This window comes from Coloeus monedula (assembly GCF_965178545.1).
Source record: "Coloeus monedula genome assembly, chromosome: 40".
NCBI classification, from domain to species: domain Eukaryota; kingdom Metazoa; phylum Chordata; class Aves; order Passeriformes; family Corvidae; genus Coloeus; species Coloeus monedula.
The window spans coordinates 1,473,354-1,495,039 of record NC_138820.1 but is presented as its reverse complement, the minus strand read 5'-3'; the positions used below and the strand labels follow the sequence as shown (position 1 = coordinate 1,495,039).

Here is a 21,686-nt window from a genome sequence, read left to right as displayed (position 1 = left end):
CATTCCCGGGCTCATCCCCGCGGTCATTCCCGGAATTCCCAGGGCCATTCCTGGAATTCCTGGGGTTATTCCCAGAATTCCCGGGCTCGTTCCCGGGGCCATTCCCGGGGTGATTCCCAGGCTCATTCCCAGAATTCCTGGAATTCCCTGGCTCATTCCCGGAGCCATTCCCGGACTCATTCCCAGAGCCATTCCCGGGATTCCCTGGCTCATTCCCGGGGTTATTCCCGAGGTTATTCCCGGAATTCCTGGGGCCATTCCCTGGCTCATTCCCTGGCTCATTCCCGGGGTTATTCCCGGAATTCCCGGGGCCATTCCCGGACTCATTCCCGGGGCCATTCCCAGGCTCATTCCCGAGGTTATTCCTGGAATTCCCGGGGCCATTCCCGGACTCATTCCCGGACTCATTCCCTGGCTCATTCCCGAGGTTATTCCCGGAATTCCCGGGCTCATTCCCTGATTCATTCCCTGGCTCATTCCCGAGGTTATTCCCGGACTCATTCCCGGGGCCATTCCCGGGCTCATTCCCGGGGTGATTCCCGGGGTGATTCCCGGAATTCCCGGGGCCATTCCCTGGCTCATTCCCGAGGTTATTCCCGGAATTCCCGGGGCCATTCCCGGACTCATTCCCTGGCTCATTCCCGGGGTTATTCCCGGAATTCCCGGGGCCATTCCCGGGCTCATTCCCTGGCTCATTCCCGGAATTCCCGGGGCCATTCCCTGGCTCATTCCCGGAATTCCCGGGGCCATTCCCTGGCTCATTCCCGGGGCCATTCCCTGGCTCATTCCCTGGCTCATTCCCGGAATTCCCGGGGCCATTCCCTGGCTCATTCCCGAGGTTATTCCCGGAATTCCTGGGGCCATTCCCGGGGCCATTCCCGGGGCCATTCCCTGGCTCATTCCCGGGCTCATTCCCGGGGCCATTCCCTGGCTCATTCCCGGAATTCCCGGGGCCATTCCCGGCTCACTGGGAGACGCCGCCGAAGCCGCGCTCCACCAGGAACGCCGTGATCCGGTCCCGGGGCTGCCCCGTGCGCTCGTCCGGCAGCGGCGTCTGCGCGAACACCGTGAACAGCTCCGCGATGCCGCCGTTACTGCGGGAAGCACCGGGGGGAAACTGGGAATTACAGGGGGGAAACAGGGAATTATAGAGGGGAAAATGGGAATTATAGAGGGGGGAAAAACTGGGAATTACAGAGGGGAAATCGGGAATTAGAGGGGAAAATGGGAATTACAGGGGGGAATGGGAATTACAGGGGGGAAATGGGGAATTATAGAGGGGAAAATGGGAATTGCAGGGGGGGAAATGGGAATTGCAGGGGGGAAATGGGAATTGCAGAGAGAAAAACCGGGAATTATAGAGGGGAATGGGAATTGCAGGGGGGAAAACAGGGAATTGCAGGGGGGGAATGGGAATTACAGGGGGGAAATGGGAATTGCAGGGGGGGAAACAGGGAATTACAGGGGGGAAATGGGAATTACAGGGGGGAAATGGGAATTGCAGGGGGGAAATGGGAATTACAGGGGGGAAAACAGGGAATTACAGGGGGGAAATGGGAATTGCAGGGGGGAATGGGAATTGCAGGGGGGAAAACAGGGAATTACAGGGGGGAAATGGGAATTACAGGGGGGAAATGGGAATTGCAGGGGGGAAAATTGGAATTACAGAGAGAAAAACCGGGAATTATAGAGGGGAAAATGGGAATTATAGAGGGGAAATGGGGAATTGCAGGGGGGAAACTGGGAATTGCAGGGGGGAAATGGGAATTACAGGGGGGAAATGGGAATTGCAGGGGGGAAAACAGGGAATTACAGGGGGGAAATGGGAATTATAGAGGGGAATGGGAATTGCAGGGGGGAAATGGGAATTATAGAGAGAAAAACCGGGAATTATAGAGGGGAAAATGGGAATTATAGAGGGGAATGGGAATTGCAGGGGGGAAATGGGAATTATAGAGGGGAAAATGGGAATTATAGAGGGGAAATGGGGAATTATAGAGGGGAAAATGGGGAATTATGGAGGGGAAAACAGGGAATTATAGAGGGGAAAATGGGAATTACGGGGGGGGAATGGGAATTACAGAGGGGAAATGGGAATTATAGAGGGGAAATCGGGAATTGCAGGGGAAAACCCGGGAATTACAGGGGGGAAAAACTGGGAATTACAGAGGGGAAAACAGGGAATTATAGAGGGGAAATGGGAATTATAGAGAGAAATCAGGAATTGCAGAGGGGAAACCGGGAATTACAGAGAGGAAATGGGAATTATAGAGGGGGAAATGGGAATTACAGGGGGGAAATGGGAATTATAGAGGGGAAATGGGAATTACAGAGGGGAAATGGGGAATTATAGAGGGGAAAACAGGGAATTATGGAGGGGAAATGGGAATTACAGGGGGGGAATCGGGAATCACCGGGGAAATCTGGGAATTACAGGGGGAAACAAGGAATTATAGAGGGGGAAACCCGGGAATTACAGGGGGGAAATGGGAATTACAGGGGGGGAAATGGGAATTATGGAGGGGAAAATGGGAATTACAGGGGGAAACTGGGAATTATAGAGGGGAAAATGGGAATTGCAGGGGGGAAACCGGGAATTGCAGGGGGGGAATGGGAATTATAGAGGGGAATGGGAATTGCAGAGGGGAAAATTGGAATTACAGAGAGAAAAACCGGGAATTATAGAGGGGAAAATGGGAATTATAGAGGGGAAATGGGGAATTATAGAGAGAAAAACCAGGAATTATAGAGGGGGAAACCCGGGAATTACAGGGGGGAAACTGGGAATTATGGAGGGGAAATGGGAATTACAGGGGGGAAATGGGAATTATAGAGGGGAAAATGGGAATTATAGAGAGAAAAACCAGGAATTATAGAGGGGGAAACCCGGGAATTACAGGGGGGAAACTGGGAATTACAGAGGGGGGAAATGGGAATTATAGAGGGGAAAATTGGAATTACAGAGAGAAAAACCGGGAATTATAGAGGGGAAAATGGGAATTACAGGGGGAAACTGGGAATTATGGAGGGGAAATGGGAATTACAGGGGGGAAATGGGAATTATGGAGGGGAAATGGGAATTACAGGGGGGAAATGGGAATTACAGGGGGAAATGGGAATTACAGAGAGGAAAACAGGGAATTATAGAGGGGAAAATGGGAATTACAGGGGGGAAACTGGGAATTATGGAGGGGAAATGGGAATTACAGGGGGAAAATGGGAATTATAGAGGGGAAATCGGGAATTAGAGGGGAAAATGGGAATTAGAGGGGGGAAATCGGGAATGCCAGGGGAAATCGGGAATGCCAGGGGGAAACATTCCCGGAATTCCCACCTGATCCAGATCTTTTCCCCCTCCAGGGTGTAGAAGGTGCCGCAGGGGCTGGGGGTGGCCCTGGTCCGGATGGAGGCGGCGTCGGAGCCGCTCCCGGGCTCCGTCAGGCAGAAAGCAGCCAGCCACTCCCCTGAAAACCGGGAATTTCGGGACTTCTGGGAGGTTGGGAATGGCCAGAAACCCCCACGGGGTCCCCAGGATTCCCAGGGTTCCCAAAATCCCCAAAAATCCCACCCGGAATGACCCAAACCAGCCCAAATCCCACCCAAATCCCACTCTGAGAGTCCCCAAATCACCCCAAAATCGGGAATTTCGGGAGTTCTGGGAGTTTGGGAATGGCCAGAAACCCCCACGGGGTCCCCAGGATTCCCAGGGTTCCAAAAATCCCCGAAAATCCCCCAAAAATCCCCAAAAATCCCACTCGGAATGACCCAAAACAGCTCAAATCCCACCCAAATCCCACTCTGAGAGTCCCCAAATCCCCCCAAAATTGGGAATTTCAGGAGTTCTGGGAGTTTGGGAATGGCCAGAAACCCCCACGGGATCCCCAGGATTCCCAGGGTTCCCAAAATCCCCAAAATTCCCCAAAAATCCCACCCGGAATGACCCAAAACCACCCAAATCCCACCCAAATCCCACTCTGAGAGTCCCCAAATTCCACAAAAATCGGGAATTTCGGGAGTTCTGGGAGGTTGGGAATGGCCAGAAACCCCCACGGGGTCCCCAGGATTCCCAGGGTTCCGAAAATCCCCGAAAATGCCCAAAATCCCCAAAAATCCCCGAAAATCCCACCCAGAATGACCCAAAACAGCTCAAATCCCACCCAAATTCCACTCCGAGAGTCCCCAAATCCCCCCAAAATCGGGAATTTTGGGAGTTCTGGGAGTTTGGGAATGGCCAGAAACCCCCACGGGGTCCCCAGAATTCCCAGGATTCCGAAAATCCCTGAAAATCCCCAAAAATCCCCAAAAATCCCACCCGGAATGACCCAAAACCACCCAAATCCCACCCAAATCCCACTCTGAGAGTCCCCAAATTCCACAAAAATCGGGAATTTCGGGAGTTCTGGGAGGTTGGGAATGGCCAGAAACCCCCACGGGGTCCCCAGGATTCCCAGGGTTCCGAAAATCCCCGAAAATCCCCCAAAATCCCCAAAAATCCCACTCGGAATGACCCAAAACCGCCCAAATCCCACCCAAATTCCACTCCGAGAGTCCCCAAATCCCCCCAAAATCGGGAATTTTGGGAGTTCTGGGAGTTTGGGAATGGCCAGAAACCCCCACGGGGTCCCCAGGATTCCCAGGGTTCAAAAAATCCCCGAAAATCCCCGAAAATCCCCCAAAAATCCCCGAAAATCCCCCAAAATCCCCCAAAATTCCTGAAAATCCCACCTGGAATGACCCAAAACCGCCCAAATCCCACCCAAATCCCACTCTGAGAGTCCCCAAATCGCCCCAAAATCGGGAATTTTGGGAGTTCTGGGAGTTTGGGAATGGCCAGAAACCCCCACGGGATCCCCAGAATTCCCAGGGTTCCGAAAATCCCCGAAAATGCCCAAAAATCCCACTCGGAATGACCCAAACCAGCTCAAATCCCACCCAAATCCCACTCTGAGAGTCCCCAAATCCCCCCAAAATTGGGAATTTCAGGAGTTCTGGGAGTTTGGGAATGGCCAGAAACCCCCACAGGGTCCCCAGGATTCCCAGGGTTCCGAAAATCCCCAAAAATCCCCCAAAAATCCCACCCGGAATGACCCAAACCAGCCCAAATCCCACCCAAATTCCACTCCGAGAGTCCCCAAATCCCCCCAAAATTGGGAATTTCAGGAGTTCTGGGAGTTTGGGAATGGCCAGAAACCCCCACGGGGTCCCCAGGATTCCCAGGGTTCGAAAAATCCCCGAAAATCCCCCAAAATCCCCAAAATTCCTGAAAATCCCACCCAGAATGACCCAAAACAGCCCAAATCCCACCCAAATCCCACTCTGAGAGTCCCCAAATCGCCCCAAAATCGGGAATTTTGGGACTTCTGGGAGTTTGGGAATGGCCAGAAACCCCCACGGGATCCCCAGGATTCCCAAAATCCCCAAAATTCCCCAAAAATCCCACTCGGAATGACCCAAAACCGCCCAAATCCCACCCAAATCCCACTCTGAGAGTCCCCAAATTCCACAAAAATTGGGAATTTCGGGAGTTCTGGGAGGTTGGGAATGGCCAGAAACCCCCACGGGGTCCCCAGGATTCCCAGGGTTCCCAAAATCCCCAAAATTCCCCAAAAATCCCACCCGGAATGACCCAAAACCGCCCAAATCCCACCCAAATCCCACTCTGAGAGTCCCCAAATCACCCCAAAATCGGGAATTTTGGGAGTTCTGGGAGTTTGGGAATGGCCAGAAACCCCCACGGGGTCCCCAGGATTCCCAGGGTTCGAAAAATCCCCGAAAATCCCCCAAAATCCCCAAAATTCCTGAAAATCCCACCCGGAACGACCCAAAACCGCCCAAATCCCACCCAAATCCCACTCTGAGAGTCCCCAAATCCCCTAAAAATCGGGAATTTTGGGACTTCTGGGAGTTTGGGAATGGCCAGAAACCCCCACGGGGTCCCCAGGATTCCCAGGGTTCGAAAAATCCCTGAAAATCCCCCAAAATCCCCCAAAATCCCCGAAAATCCCACCCGGAATGACCCAAACCAGCCCAAATCCCACCCAAATCCCACTCTGAGAGTCCCCAAATCCCCTAAAAATCGGGAATTTTGGGAGTTCTGGGAGTTTGGGAATGGCCAGAAACCCCCACGGGGTCCCCCGGATTCCCAGGGTTCCCAAAATCCCCAAAATTCCCCAAAAATCCCACCCGGAATGACCCAATCCAGCCCAAATCCCACCCAAATCCCACTCTGAGAGTCCCCAAATCCCCCCAAAATCGGGAATTTTGGGAGTTCTGGGAGTTTGGGAATGGCCAGAAACCCCCACGGGGTCCCCAGGATTCCCAGGGTTCCCAAAATCCCCAAAATTCCCCAAAAATCCCACTCAGAATGACCCAAAACAGCCCAAATCCCACCCAAATCCCACTCTGAGAGTCCCCAAATCCCCCCAAAATTGGGAATTTCAGGAGTTCTGGGAGTTTGGGAATGGCCAGAAACCCCCACGGGATCCCCAGGATTCCCAGGGTTCCGAAAATCCCCGAAAATGCCCAAAAATCCCCAAAAATCCCACTCGGAATGACCCAAAACAGCTCAAATCCCACCCAAATCCCACTCTGAGAGTCCCCAAATCCCCCCAAAATTGGGAATTTCAGGAGTTCTGGGAGTTTGGGAATGGCCAGAAACCCCCACGGGATCCCCAGGATTCCCAGGGTTCCCAAAATCCCCAAAATTCCCCAAAAATCCCACTCAGAATGACCCAAAACAGCCCAAATCCCACCCAAATCCCACTCTGAGAGTCCCCAAATCCCCCCAAAATCGGGAATTTCAGGAGTTCTGGGAGTTTGGGAATGGCCAGAAACCCCCACGGGATCCCCAGGATTCCCAGGGTTCCGAAAATCCCCGAAAATGCCCAAAAATCCCCAAAAATCCCACCCGGAATGACCCAAAACCGCCCAAATCCCACCCAAATCCCACTCTGAGAGTCCCCAAATCCCACAAAAATTGGGAATTTTGGGGGTTCTGGGAGTTTGGGAATGGCCAGAAACCCCCACGGGGTCCCCAGGATTCCCAGGGTTCCGAAAATCCCCGAAAATCCCCCAAAAATCCCCAAAAATCCCACTCGGAATGACCCAAAACAGCTCAAATCCCACCCAAATCCCACTCTGAGAGTCCCCAAATCCCCCCAAAATTGGGAATTTCAGGAGTTCTGGGAGTTTGGGAATGGCCAGAAACCCCCACGGGATCCCCAGGATTCCCAGGGTTCCCAAAATCCCCAAAATTCCCCAAAAATCCCACCCGGAATGACCCAAAACCACCCAAATCCCACCCAAATCCCACTCTGAGAGTCCCCAAATTCCACAAAAATCGGGAATTTCGGGAGTTCTGGGAGGTTGGGAATGGCCAGAAACCCCCACGGGGTCCCCAGGATTCCCAGGGTTCCGAAAATCCCCGAAAATGCCCAAAATCCCCAAAAATCCCCGAAAATCCCACCCAGAATGACCCAAAACAGCTCAAATCCCACCCAAATTCCACTCCGAGAGTCCCCAAATCCCCCCAAAATCGGGAATTTTGGGAGTTCTGGGAGTTTGGGAATGGCCAGAAACCCCCACGGGGTCCCCAGAATTCCCAGGATTCCGAAAATCCCTGAAAATCCCCAAAAATCCCCAAAAATCCCACCCGGAATGACCCAAAACCACCCAAATCCCACCCAAATCCCACTCTGAGAGTCCCCAAATCCCCCCAAAATTGGGAATTTCAGGAGTTCTGGGAGGTTGGGAATGGCCAGAAACCCCCACGGGGTCCCCAGGATTCCCAGGGTTCCGAAAATCCCCGAAAATCCCCCAAAATCCCCAAAAATCCCACTCGGAATGACCCAAAACCGCCCAAATCCCACCCAAATTCCACTCCGAGAGTCCCCAAATCCCCCCAAAATCGGGAATTTTGGGAGTTCTGGGAGTTTGGGAATGGCCAGAAACCCCCACGGGGTCCCCAGGATTCCCAGGGTTCCAAAAATCCCCGAAAATCCCCCAAAATCCCCAAAATTCCTGAAAATCCCACCCGGAATGACCCAAAACCGCCCAAATCCCACCCAAATCCCACTCTGAGAGTCCCCAAATCGCCCCAAAATCGGGAATTTTGGGAGTTCTGGGAGTTTGGGAATGGTCAGAGACTCCCGGGAAGTCCCAGGGTTTCCAAAATCCCCAAAAATTCCCCGAAAATCCCACTCGGAATGACCCAAAACCACCCAAATCCCACCCAAATCCCACTCTGAGAGTCCCCAAATCCCCTAAAAATTGGGAATTTCGGGAGTTCTGGGAGTTTGGGAATGGCCAGAAACCCCCACGGGGTCCCCAGGATTCCCAGGGTTCCAAAAATCCCCGAAAATCCCCCAAAATCCCCCAAAAATCCCCGAAAATCCCCCCAAATCCCCCAAAATTCCTGAAAATCCCACCCGGAATGACCCAAAACCGCCCAAATCCCACCCAAATCCCACTCTGAGAGTCCCCAAATCCCCTAAAAATCGGGAATTTTGGGAGTTCTGGGAGTTTGGGAATGGCCAGAAACCCCCACGGGGTCCCCAGGATTCCCAGGGTTCGAAAAATCCCCGAAAATGCCCCAAATCCCCAAAAATCCCCGAAAATCCCACCCGGAATGACCCAAAACAGCTCAAATCCCACCCAAATTCCACTCTGAGAGTCCCCAAATTCCCCAAAATCGGGAATTTCGGGAGTTCTGGGAGTTTGGGAATGGCCAGAAACCCCCACGGGGTCCCCAGGATTCCCAGGGTTCGAAAAATCCCCGAAAATCCCCCAAAATCCCCCAAAAATCCCCGAAAATCCCCCAAAATCCCCCAAAATTCCTGAAAATCCCACCTGGAATGACCCAAAACCGCCCAAATCCCACTCTGAGAGTCCCCAAATTCCACAAAAATCAGGAATTTTGGGAGTTCTGGGAGTTTGGGAATGGCCAGAGACTCCCAGGAATTCCCAGGGTTTCCAAAATCCCCCAAAATCCCCAAAAATCCCACCCGGAATGACCCAAAACCGCCCAAACCCCTCCGAACCCCCCGAAAATCCCAAATTCCAGGAAATTCCGGGAGAATTTCCAGGAATCTTTTGGGTGGATTTTTGGGACGGTTTCGGGATCTTTTGGGTGAATTTTTGGGGCACATTCCGGGGATTCTCTGGGAATATTTTGGGAATATTTTGGGACCGTTTTGGGAATATTTTGGGAACATTCCCATCCCCATTCCCATTCCCAGTACTCCCAGTGCTCCCAGTGCTCCCAGTATGCCCAGTACCGCTGGCCAGCCGCGGCAGGTAGCGCTCCCTCTGCCATTCCCAGTGCTCCCAGTGCTCCCAGTGCTCCCAGTATGCCCAGTACCGCTGGCCAGCCGCGGCAGGTAGCGCTCCCTCTGCCATTCCCAGTGCTCCCAGTGCTCCCAGTGCTCCCAGTATGCCCAGTACCGCTGGCCAGCCGCGGCAGGTAGCGCTCCCTCTGCCATTCCCAGTGCTCCCAGTACTCCCAGTGCTCCCAGTATGCCCAGTACCGCTGGCCAGCCGCGGCAGGTAGCGCTCCCTCTGCCATTCCCAGTGCTCCCAGTGCTCCCAGTGCTCCCAGTATGCCCAGTACCGCTGGCCAGCCGCGGCAGGTAGCGCTCCCTCTGCCATTCCCAGTGCTCCCAGTGCTCCCAGTATGCCCAGTACCGCTGGCCAGCCGCGGCAGGTAGCGCTCCCTCTGCCATTCCCAGTGCTCCCAGTGCTCCCAGTGCTCCCAGTATGCCCAGTACCGCTGGCCAGCCGCGGCAGGTAGCGCTCCCTCTGCCATTCCCAGTGCTCCCAGTGCTCCCAGTGCTCCCAGTATGCCCAGTACCGCTGGCCAGCCGCGGCAGGTAGCGCTCCCTCTGCCATTCCCAGTGCTCCCAGTGCTCCCAGTGCTCCCAGTATGCCCAGTACCGCTGGCCAGCCGCGGCAGGTAGCGCTCCCTCTGCCATTCCCAGTGCTCCCAGTGCTCCCAGTGCTCCCAGTATGCCCAGTACCGCTGGCCAGCCGCGGCAGGTAGCGCTCCCTCTGCCATTCCCAGTGCTCCCAGTGCTCCCAGTGCTCCCAGTATGCCCAGTACCGCTGGCCAGCCGCGGCAGGTAGCGCTCCCTCTGCCATTCCCAGTGCTCCCAGTGCTCCCAGTGCTCCCAGTATGCCCAGTACCGCTGGCCAGCCGCGGCAGGTAGCGCTCCCTCTGCCATTCCCAGTGCTCCCAGTGCTCCCAGTGCTCCCAGTATGCCCAGTACCGCTGGCCAGCCGCGGCAGGTAGCGCTCCCTCTGCCATTCCCAGTGCTCCCAGTGCTCCCAGTATGCCCAGTACCGCTGGCCAGCCGCGGCAGGTAGCGCTCCCTCTGCCATTCCCAGTGCTCCCAGTGCTCCCAGTGCTCCCAGTATGCCCAGTACCGCTGGCCAGCCGCGGCAGGTAGCGCTCCCTCTGCCATTCCCAGTGCTCCCAGTGCTCCCAGTGCTCCCAGTATGCCCAGTACCGCTGGCCAGCCGCGGCAGGTAGCGCTCCCTCTGCCATTCCCAGTGCTCCCAGTGCTCCCAGTGCTCCCAGTATGCCCAGTACCGCTGGCCAGCCGCGGCAGGTAGCGCTCCCTCTGCCATTCCCAGTGCTCCCAGTGCTCCCAGTGCTCCCAGTATGCCCAGTACCGCTGGCCAGCCGCGGCAGGTAGCGCTCCCTCTGCCATTCCCAGTGCTCCCAGTGCTCCCAGTGCTCCCAGTATGCCCAGTACCGCTGGCCAGCCGCGGCAGGTAGCGCTCCCTCTGCCATTCCCAGTGCTCCCAGTGCTCCCAGTGCTCCCAGTATGCCCAGTACCGCTGGCCAGCCGCGGCAGGTAGCGCTCCCTCTGCCATTCCCAGTGCTCCCAGTGCTCCCAGTGCTCCCAGTATGCCCAGTACCGCTGGCCAGCCGCGGCAGGTAGCGCTCCCTCTGCCATTCCCAGTGCTCCCAGTGCTCCCAGTGCTCCCAGTATGCCCAGTACCGCTGGCCAGCCGCGGCAGGTAGCGCTCCCTCTGCCATTCCCAGTGCTCCCAGTGCTCCCAGTGCTCCCAGTATGCCCAGTACCGCTGGCCAGCCGCGGCAGGTAGCGCTCCCTCTGCCATTCCCAGTGCTCCCAGTGCTCCCAGTGCTCCCAGTATGCCCAGTACCGCTGGCCAGCCGCGGCAGGTAGCGCTCCCTCTGCCATTCCCAGTGCTCCCAGTGCTCCCAGTGCTCCCAGTATGCCCAGTACCGCTGGCCAGCCGCGGCAGGTAGCGCTCCCTCTGCCATTCCCAGTGCTCCCAGTGCTCCCAGTGCTCCCAGTATGCCCAGTACCGCTGGCCAGCCGCGGCAGGTAGCGCTCCCTCTGCCATTCCCAGTGCTCCCAGTGCTCCCAGTGCTCCCAGTATGCCCAGTACCGCTGGCCAGCCGCGGCAGGTAGCGCTCCCTCTGCCATTCCCAGTGCTCCCAGTGCTCCCAGTGCTCCCAGTATGCCCAGTACCGCTGGCCAGCCGCGGCAGGTAGCGCTCCCTCTGCTGGCCGCTCCCGTACAGCAGCAGCCCCTTGAAGCCGATGGACTGGTGCGCGCCCAGCGTGATCCCCACGGCCAGGTCGTGCTGGCCCACGATCTGCACCAGCCGCGCGTACTGGGAGGGACTGGGAGTTACTGGGAGGGCACCGCCAGGGGGTTTGGGGGGGACTGGGAGCACTGGGAGGGACTGGGAGGGCACCGCGAGGGGGTTTGGGGGGGACTGGGAGGGACTGGGAGTTACTGGGAGGGCACCGCGAGGGGGTTTGGGGGGGACTGGGAGCACTGGGAGGGACTGGGAGGGCACCGCGAGGGGGTTTGGGGGGGACTGGGAGCACTGGGAGGGACTGGGAGGGCACCGCGAGGGGGTATGGGGGGGACTGGGAGCACTGGGAGGGACTGGGAGGGCACCGCGAGGGGGTTTGGGGGGGACTGGGAGCACTGGGAGGGACTGGGAGGGCACCGCGAGGGGGTTTGGGGGGGACTGGGAGCACTGGGAGGGACTGGGAGGGCACCGCGAGGGGGTTTGGGGGGGACTGGGAGCACTGGGAGGGACTGGGAGGGCACCGCGAGGGGGTTTGGGGGGGACTGGGAGCACTGGGAGGGACTGGGAGGGCACCGCGAGGGGGTTTGGGGGGACTGGGAGCACTGGGAGGGCACCGCGAGGGGGTGTGGGGGGGACTGGGAGCACTGGGAGTTACTGGGAGGGACTGGGAATGGATCTGAGGGGGTTTGGGGGGGACTGGGAGCACTGGGAGTCACTGGGAGGGCACCGCGAGGGGGTTTGGGGGGGACTGGGAGCACTGGGAGGGACTGGGAGGGCACCGCCAGGGGGTTTGGGGGGGACTGGGAGGGACTGGGAGTCACTGGGAGGGCACCGCCAGGGGGTTTGGGGGGGACTGGGAGCACTGGGAGTTATTGGGAGGGACTGGAAATGGATCTGAGGGGGTTTGGGGGGGACTGGGAGGGACTGGGAGGCACTGGGAGGGCACCGCCAGTGGGTTTGGGAGCACTGGGAGCACTGGGAGGGCACCGTGAGGGGGTTTTGGGGGGACTGGGAGCACTGGGAGTTACTGGGAGGGACTGGGAATGGATCTGAGGGGGTTTGGGGGGGACTGGGAGCACTGGGAGTCACTGGGAGGGCACCGCCAGGGGTTTTGGGGGGGACTGGGAGCACTGGGAGGGACTGGGAGGGCACCGCGAGGGGGTTTGGGGGGGACTGGGAGCACTGGGAGGGACTGGGAGGGCACCGCCAGGGGGTTTGGGGGGGACTGGGAGGGACTGGGAGTCACTGGGAGGGCACCGCGAGGGGGTTTGGGGGGGACTGGGAGCACTGGGAGGCACTGGGAGGGCACCGCGAGGGGGTATGGGGGGGACTGGGAGCACTGGGAGGGACTGGGAGGGCACCGCGAGGGGGTTTGGGGGGGACTGGGAGCACTGGGAGGGACTGGGAATGGATCTGAGGGGGTTTGGGGGGGACTGGGAGCACTGGGAGGGACTGGGAGGGCACCGCCAGGGGGTTTGGGGGGGACTGGGAGCACTGGGAGTCACTGGGAGGGCACCGCCAGGGGTTTTGGGGGGGACTGGGAGCACTGGGAGGGACTGGGAGGGCACCGCGAGGGGGTTTGGGGGGGACTGGGAGCACTGGGAGGGACTGGGAGGGCACCGCCAGGGGGTTTGGGGGGGACTGGGAGGGACTGGGAGTCACTGGGAGGGCACCGCGAGGGGGTTTGGGGGGGACTGGGAGCACTGGGAGGCACTGGGAGGGCACCGCGAGGGGGTATGGGGGGGACTGGGAGCACTGGGAGGGACTGGGAGGGCACCGCGAGGGGGTTTGGGGGGGACTGGGAGCACTGGGAGGGACTGGGAATGGATCTGAGGGGGTTTGGGGGGGACTGGGAGCACTGGGAGGGACTGGGAGGGCACCGCCAGGGGGTATGGGGGGGACTGGGAGGGACTGGGAGTTACTGGGAGGGCACCGCGAGGGGGTTTGGGGGGACTGGGAGGGACTGGGAGGGCACCGCGAGGGGGTTTGGGGGGGACTGGGAGCACTGGGAGTTACTGGGAGCCACTGGGAGTTCCTGGGAAGGGGCTTGGGGGGGATTTGGGGCTCTCAGAGGGATTTGGGAAGGATTTGGGGGGGAATTGAGGAGATTTTGGAGGGGTTTGGGGCAGTTCAGAGCAGACTGGGAGGGCACTGGGAGGGCACTGGGAGGGCACTGGGAGTCACTGGGAGTCACTGGGAGTCACTGGGAGTCACTGGGAGTCACTGGGAGTTACTGGGGGTTACTGGGATGGGATCTGGGGGGGATTTGGGGCTCTCAGAGGGATTTGGGAAGGATTTGGGGGGGAACTGAGGAGATTTTGGAGGGGTTTGGGGCAGTTCGGAGCAGACTGGGAGGGCACTGGGAGTTACTGGGAGCACTGGGAGTTCCCAGGATGGGATTTGGGGGATCCCCAAAATTCTGGGGGTGCCTCTGGGGGGGTCACCTGGGTGTTGTTGAGTCCCAGCCCCCCAAATTCGGGGGGCACCTGGAGCCCGAAGACCCCGAGCTCCTTGAGCCCCTTCATGGTCTCGTCCTCCACCTTCTCCAGGGCGTCGTTCCTGGCGGGGTCGTTCACTTCCTGCCCAGAATTTCGGGAATTTCGGGAATTTTTGGGAATTTTCGGGGCCTCGGGAGCGCTCCCGGAATTCCAGAGCCCTTCCCCGAGGGGGGGTGGCAGCTCCCAAAATGCCCAAATCGTGGGGTTTTACCTCAAAGAAGCGGCTGACGGGGCCCACGAGCTCCCGGAGGGTTTGTTCCTGGTCCTCCGTTAGGACTTGAGGGGGGGAAGGAGAAAATTGTCCCAAAGTTATCCCAAATTATCCCAAAGTTATCCCAAATTATCCCAAAGTTATCCTAAATTGTCCCAAATGATCCTAAAATTATCCCAAAGTTATCCTAAATTATCCCAAATGATCCTAAAATTGTTCCAAAGTTATCCTAAAATGATCCTGAAATTATCCCAAAGTTATCCCAAAGTTATCCCAAATTATCCCAAAGTTATCCTAAATTATCCCAAATGATCCTAAATTGTCCCAAAGTTATCCCAAATTATCCCAAATTATCCCAAATTATCCTAAAATTGTCCCAAATTTAACCCAAAGTTATCCTAAAATGATCCTGAAATTATCCCAAAGTTATCCTAAATTATCCCAAATGATCCTAAATTGTCCCAAAGTTATCCTAAATTATCCCAAATTATCCCAAAGTTATCCCAAATTATCCCAAAGTTATCCTAAATTATCCCAAATGATCCTAAAATTGTCCCAAAGTTATCCTAAATTATCCCAAATTATCTCAAAGTTATCCCAAATTATCCCAAAGTTATCCTAAATTATCCCAAATGATCCTAAAATTGTCCCAAATTTATCCCAAATTATCCTAAATTATCCTAAAATTGTCCCAAATTTATCCCAAAGTTATCCTAAAATGATCCTGAAATTATCCCAAAGTTATCCCAAAGTTATCCCAAATTATCCTAAAATTGTCCCAAATTTATCCCAAAGTTATCCTAAAATGATCCTGAAATTATCCCAAAGTTATCCCAAATTATCCCAAATAATTCTAAATGATCCCAAATGATCCTAAATTATCCCAAATTATCCCAAAGTTATCCTAAATTATCCCAAATGATCCTAAAATTGTCCCAAAGTTATCCCAAAGTTATCGTAAAATGATCCTAAAATTATCCAAAAAGTATCCCAAAGTTATCCCAAAGTTATCTCAAAATTATCCAAAAATTATCCAAAAATTATCCCAAAGTTATCCCAAAGTTACCGCAAAATTATCCTGAAATTGTCCTTAAATTATCCCAAAATTATCCCAAAACTACTCCAAAGTTACCGTGAAATGATCCTGAAATTATCCTTAAATTATCCCAAAATCCTCTCAAAATTCTCCTCAAATTCCATCCAAAATTCTCCCCAAAATTCCCCCAAAACTATCCCAAAATTCTCCCCAAAATTACCCCAAAATCATCTCAAAATTCCCTTCAATACCCCCCAAACCACCCTAAAATTCTCCCAAAACTCCCCCAAATCTCCTCGAAAAAGCCCCCAGATTTCCCCCCAAAATCCCCCCAAAATCCCCCCAAAATCTTCCCCAAAATCCCCCCAAAATCTCCCCCAAAATCTTCCCCAAATCCCCCCAAAATCTCCCCAAAATCCCCCCAAAATCTCCCCAAAATCCCCCCAAAATCTTCCCAAAATCCCCCCAAAATCTCCCCCAAAATCTTCCCCAAATCCCCCCAAAATCTCCCCAAAATCCCCCCAAAATCTCCCCCAAAATCTTCCCCAAATCCCCCCAAAATCCCCCCCAAATCTCTCCAAATCCCCCCAAAATCTCCCCCAAAATCTTCCCCAAAATCTCCCCAAAATCCCCCCAAAATCTCCCCAAAATCCCCCCAAAATCTTCCCAAAATCCCCCCAAAATCTCCCCCAAAATCTTCCCCAAATCCCCCCAAAATCTCCCCAAAATCTCCCCAAAATCCCCCCAAAATCTTCCCCAAATCCCCCCAAAATCTTCCCCAAAATCCCCCCAAAATCCCCCCCAAATCTCTCCAAATCTCCCCAAAATCTTCCCCAAATCCCCCCAAAATCTCCCCCAAAATCTTCCCAAAATCTCCCCCAAAATCCCCCCAAAATCCCCCCCAAATCTCTCCAAATCCCCCCAAAATCTCCCCCAAATCCCCCCAAAATCCCCCCCAAATTCCCAAATTCCCCCAGAATTCCCTGGGATCTCCAGGGCCCGATTTTGGGGCTCCCCCGGGCCCGATTTTGGGGCTCCTTTGGGGCCCGGTTTTGGGGTGCCCCCAGGCCGGATTTTGGGGCTCCCCGGGCCCGATTTTGGGGCTCCCCCCAGGCCGGATTTTGGGGCTCCCCTGGGCCCGATTTTGGGGCTCCCCCCAGGCCCGATTTTGGGGCTCCCCCGGGCCGGATTTTGGGGCTCCCCCCAGGCCAGATTTTGGGGCTCCCCGGGCCCGGTTTTGGGGCTCCCCCGGGCCCGGTTTTGGGGCTCCCCGGGCCAGATTTTGGGGCTCCCCTGGGCCCGATTTTGGGGTGCCCCTGGCCCGGTTTTGGGGTGCCCCCAGGCCGGATTTTGGGGCTCCCCTGGCCCGGTTTTGGGGCTCCCCAGGGCCGGATTTTGGGGTGCCCCTGGCCCGATTTTGGGGCTCCCCAGGGCCGGATTTTGGGGCTCCTTTGGGGCCCGGTTTTGGGGTGCCCCCAGGCCAGATTTTGGGGCTCCCCGGGCCGGATTTTGGGGCTCCTTTGGGGCCCGGTTTTGGGGCTCCCCCAGGCCGGATTTTGGGGCTCCCCCCAGGCCGGATTTTGGGGCTCCCCTGGGCCGGTTTTGGGGCTCCCCCAGGCCGGATTTTGGGGCTCCCCGGGCCGGTTTTGGGGCTCCCCGGGGCCCGGTTTTGGGGCTCCTTTGGGGCCCGGTTTTGGGGCTCCCCCGGGCCGGATTTTGGGGCTCCCCGGGCCCGATTTTGGGGCTCCCCTGGGCCCGATTTTGGGGCTCCCCTGGGCCCGATTTTGGGGCTCCCCGGGCCGGATTTTGGGGCTCCCCGGGCCGGATTTTGGGGCTCCCCTGGGCCCGGTTTTGGGGTGCCCTGGGCCCGATTTTGGGGCTCCCCGGGCCGGATTTTGGGGCTCCTTTGGGGCCCGGTTTTGGGGCTCCCCGGGCCGGATTTTGGGGCTCCCCCCAGGCCAGATTTTGGGGCTCCCCTGGGCCGGTTTTGGGGCTCCCCCAGGCCGGATTTTGGGGCTCCCCGGGCCGGATTTTGGGGCTCCTTTGGGGCCCGGTTTTGGGGCTCCCCGGGCCGGATTTTGGGGTGCCCCCAGGCCGGATTTTGGGGCTCCCCCGACCCGGTTTTGGGGCTCCCCGGGCCGGATTTTGGGGCTCCCCCGGGCCCGATTTTGGGGCTCCCCGGGCCGGATTTTGGGGCTCCCCTCACCTGCGGGATAGGGGAACACCTGCTCCGTGCTGAGGCGCCCCAGGAACATCCCCACCGCAAACGACTTCGACTCCTGGGGGGGCCAAAAGAATTTTGGGGACCCCCCCAAAAAAACCCCAAAATCTCCCCGAGACTCCCCAAAAAATCCTCCTGCACCCCAAAATCCCCCAGAGCTGCCCCAAATCCCCTCCAAATCCCCCCCAAAATCCCCCAAATCCCCCCCAGGACCCCCCAGATCCCCTCCAGGACCCCCCAAATCCCTTCCAGGAACCCCAAATCCCCCCCAGGACCCCCCAAATCCCTCCAGGACCCCCCAAATCCCCCCCAGGACCCCCCAGATCCCTTCCAGAACCTCCAAATCCCCCCCAGGACCCCAAAATCCCCCCAGGACCCCCAAATCCCTTCCAGGACCCCCCAAATCCCCCCCAGGACCCCCCAAATCCCTTCCAGGACCCCCCAAATCCCTCCAGGACCCCCCAAATCCCCCCCAGGACCCCCCAAATCCCTCCAGGACCCCCCAAATCCCTTCCAGGAACCCCAAATCCCCCCCAGGAACCCCAAATCCCCCCCAGGACCCCCCAAATCCCTTCCAGGACCCCCCAAATCCCCTCCAGGATCCCTCAAATCCCCCCCAGGACCCCCAAATCCCTTCCAGGACCCCCCAAATCCCCCCCAGGACCCCCCAAATCCCTCCAGGACCCCCCAGATCCCCCCCAGGACCCCCCAAATCCCTCCAGGACCCCCCAAAATCCCTTCCAGGACCCCCCAAATCCCCCCCAGGACCCCCCAAATCCCTCCAGGACCCCCCAAATCCCCTCCAGGATCCCCCAAATCCCCCCAGGACCCCAAAATCCCCCCAGGACCCCCAAATGCCCCCCAGGACCCCCCAAATCCCTCCAGGACCCCCCACTCACCTCGAGGCTGCTCTGGGATTTCGGGGGGGCTCCGGTGGCCGTGGTGGTCCCAGTTTTGGGGAGCGCGGCCTGGGGAAAAGGGGGAGGAACCCCCAAAAAAACCCAGCAGAGACTCCCAAAATCATCCCCAAAATCTTGCCAGGATCCCCCCAAATCCCCCCAGGAGCCCCCAAATCCCTCCCAAAACCCCTGCAGGACCCCCCCAAATCTCCCCCAAACCCCTCCAGGACCCCCAAAATCCCCCCTCAGACCCCCCAAAAATCTCCCCTGTACCCCAAAATCCCCTTCAAATCCCCCCCAAAACCTCCCCAACTCCCCCAATTCTTCCCCAAACCCCCTCAGGACCCCCCAACCCCTCCCCAAAACCCCCTCAAACCCCCCCAGGACCCCCCAAATCTCCCCAAAACCTTCTCAAGACCCCCCAAAATCCCCCCCCGGGACCCCCCGATCCCCCCCCCATCCCCGCCCTTGACCTTTCCCCCAGTTTCCACCGCCCGACCTTTGCCCCAGTTATGACGTCACGCGAGGGGGGAGGGGCGGCGCTTTAGGATTGGTTTGGGGTCATTTTGGGTTAATTTTGGGGGGATTTGGGGGTCCCTACCTGCGCCTCGTGCGTGCTCTGCAGCCGGGACCCCCCAAATCTGTGAATTGAGGGGTGGGGGGGGCTCAAAAGGGACCCCCACCCCCTCCCCAAATTCTGGGGGTTTCCCCCCAAGATTTGGGACACCCCCCCCCCCCCCCAAAAAGCTCCGAGATCCCCAAATTCCTCCAGTTCCGGAATCCCAAAAACCCCGGGAGGCCCCAACTTCCAGAAGCTTCCAGGACCCCCCAAAACCCCAAATCCGCGACCTCCAAAACCCCCAGGACCCCTCCCCAAATTCCAAACCCCCCCAAATCCCAATCCCAAACCCCCCCCCACCCAACTTCCAGAACCTTCCAGAACCCCCCCCAAATCCCAACCCCGAGACACCCCCAAACCCCAAAACCCTCCAAACCCCCCCCCCCCCAAAACCCCAACCCCGGAACCCCCAAAATCCCGGGATCCCCTCACAATCCCGACACCGCCCCCCCCCCCCCACCCCTCAACTTCCAGAACCTTCCAGGAACCCCCCAAATCCCCCAATTTTGGTGTTTCCCCTCCCCCCCCAAATCCTCACCCCGGCGGGATCCGCCGCAGCAGCCGAAGCCCCGCGCCCAGCCCCAGCCCGGCCATGTCGCCGCTGTCGCCGCTGTCGCCGCTGTCGCCGCTGTCGCCGCTGTCGCGATACGTCCGGGGGTGTCCCCGGGGTGTCCCCAAGCCGCCCCCTCCCCCCCCTTCCCCCTCACACAAGGTCACGGCCGTGGGCGTGGCCTCGGCGCGCGGGGCACGCTGGGAAACGTAGTGAGCACGCTCATTTCCCTATGCTAATTTATGGTGATTTTTTAAATGCTAATGTATGCTAACGATGCGCTTCCCCCACCCCCCCCCCCCCCCCCGAGGCGCGTTGCCACGGTGCTGGTTGATGTGGGCGTGGCGTGGCGTGAGGGGCGCGGTTTAAAGGCTCGGACGAGGCTCCCCGGGGGCTTAAATTGAGGTAAATGTTAATTTTCTTTAAGGTTTAATGGTAGAGAAGACTCTTTCGGAATTAACGGGCGATCTTTAACGATTAAAATGTAAAAAAAAAAAGCCTCCTTTTTTCCACTGCTTTTAGGGTTTGTTTTCAGAAGCAACTCCCCCAAATTAATAAGTGATTTTTAGAGATTTAAATTTGAAGAGAACGCTAGGTTTTTCACCGTTTTTTGGGGTTTCCTGTAAGAGGAACCACCCCCCCCCCCCCCCCCCAAATCAATGGGTTTCTTTAGGGGCGTAAATTTCATTAGAACCATGGTTTTTGGCAGGATTTTGTGGGGACGTTGGGGAGAGTTTGGGGATTCCACATGTTCCTTTCGGCGTCCCCCAAACACACCTCAGGAACCCCCCAAATCCCTCACATTTCCTGCCCTTTTCCCCCTCAAGTCTCCCCCATTTTCTCTTCACATTTCCACCCTTTATCCCCCTCACGGTTCTTGAACTTTTCCGTCCCATGTTTTCACCATTTTCCCATCACATTTGTAACCAATTTTTGCCCATGTTTCCCACCCTTTTCTCCTTCTGTTTCCCAGTATTTTCCCACCCTTTTCCCCCTCAATTTTATGCCATTTTCTCCTCACATTTTCCACCTTTTCCCACTCAAATTTCCTGCCATTTTAGCCACGTTTCCACCATCTCTTCTCCTCGCATTTCCCACCCGTTTTTCCCCTCACATTTCCCACTTTGTACCTGTTTCCTGTTGGTTTTTGCTCTCACTTTTCCAACCATCTTCTCCTCGCAGATCCACCCTTTTCTCCCCTCACATTTCCCGCCCTTTTTCCCCCTCACATTTTCCCATCCTTTCCCCCCCCTCACGTTTCCCGCCCTTTTTCCCCCCTCACGTTTCCCGCCCTTTTTCCCCCCTCACATTCTCCGCCCTTTTTCCCCCCTCACCTTTTCCCACCCTTTTTCCCCCCTCACATTCTCCGCCCTTTTTCCCCCCTCACCTTTTCCCACCCTTTTTCCCCCCTCACATTCTCCGCCCTTTTTCCCCCCTCACCTTTTCCCACCCTTTTTGTTCCCCCTCACGTTTCCCGCCCTTTTCCCCCCTCACATTTTCCCGCCCTTTTTCCCCCCCTCACCTTTTCCCGCCATTTTTGTTCCCCCTCACCTTTTCCCACCCTTTTTCCCCTCACATTCTCCGCCCTTTTCTCCCCCTCACGTTCTCCGCCATTTTCCCCTCACGTTTCCCGCCCTTTTCCCCCCCTCACGTTCTCCGCCATTTTCCCCTCACATTTCCCACCCTTTTCCCCCCCTTACGTCCTCCGCCATTTTCCCCTCACGTTTCCCGCCCTTTTCCCCCCCTCACGTTCTCAGCCATTTTCCCCTCACATTCTCCGCCCTTTTCTCCCCCTCACGTTTCCCGCCCTTTTCCCCCCTCACATTCTCAGCCATTTTCCCCTCACGTTTCCTGCCCTTTCCCCCCTCACGTTCTCCACCATTTTTGTCCCCCCTCACATTTCCCGCCCTTTTCCCCCCTCACGTTCTCCGCCATTTTCCCCTCACGTTTCCCGCCCTTTTCCCCCCTCACGTTCTCCGCCATTTTCCCCTCACGTTTCCCGCCCTTTTCCCCCCTCACATTCTCAGCCATTTTCCCCTCACATTCTCCACCCTTTTCCCCCCTCACATTTCCTGCCCTTT

General features: G+C 57.2%; 1 protein-coding gene across 1 annotated transcript in view; it reads right to left on the bottom strand.

The window, feature by feature from the left end:
- The window catches only part of ACADVL (acyl-CoA dehydrogenase very long chain), a 29,020-nt gene extending 9,287 nt beyond the window's left edge, over positions 1-19,733 (bottom strand). Inside the window, exons 1-9 of the mRNA XM_082300532.1 lie at positions 19,594-19,733; positions 19,038-19,077; positions 18,437-18,505; positions 17,523-17,595; positions 14,281-14,345; positions 14,016-14,150; positions 11,499-11,643; positions 3,335-3,464; positions 969-1,117 (exon numbers count right to left, since the gene is read on the bottom strand). Of these exons, the coding sequence (XP_082156658.1) occupies positions 969-1,117; positions 3,335-3,464; positions 11,499-11,643; positions 14,016-14,150; positions 14,281-14,345; positions 17,523-17,595; positions 18,437-18,505; positions 19,038-19,077; positions 19,594-19,649 (862 nt within the window). The 5' untranslated portion in view covers positions 19,650-19,733. The remainder of the gene's footprint in view (positions 1-968; positions 1,118-3,334; positions 3,465-11,498; positions 11,644-14,015; positions 14,151-14,280; positions 14,346-17,522; positions 17,596-18,436; positions 18,506-19,037; positions 19,078-19,593) is intronic.
- Between the last annotated feature and the right edge of the window lie 1,953 nt (positions 19,734-21,686).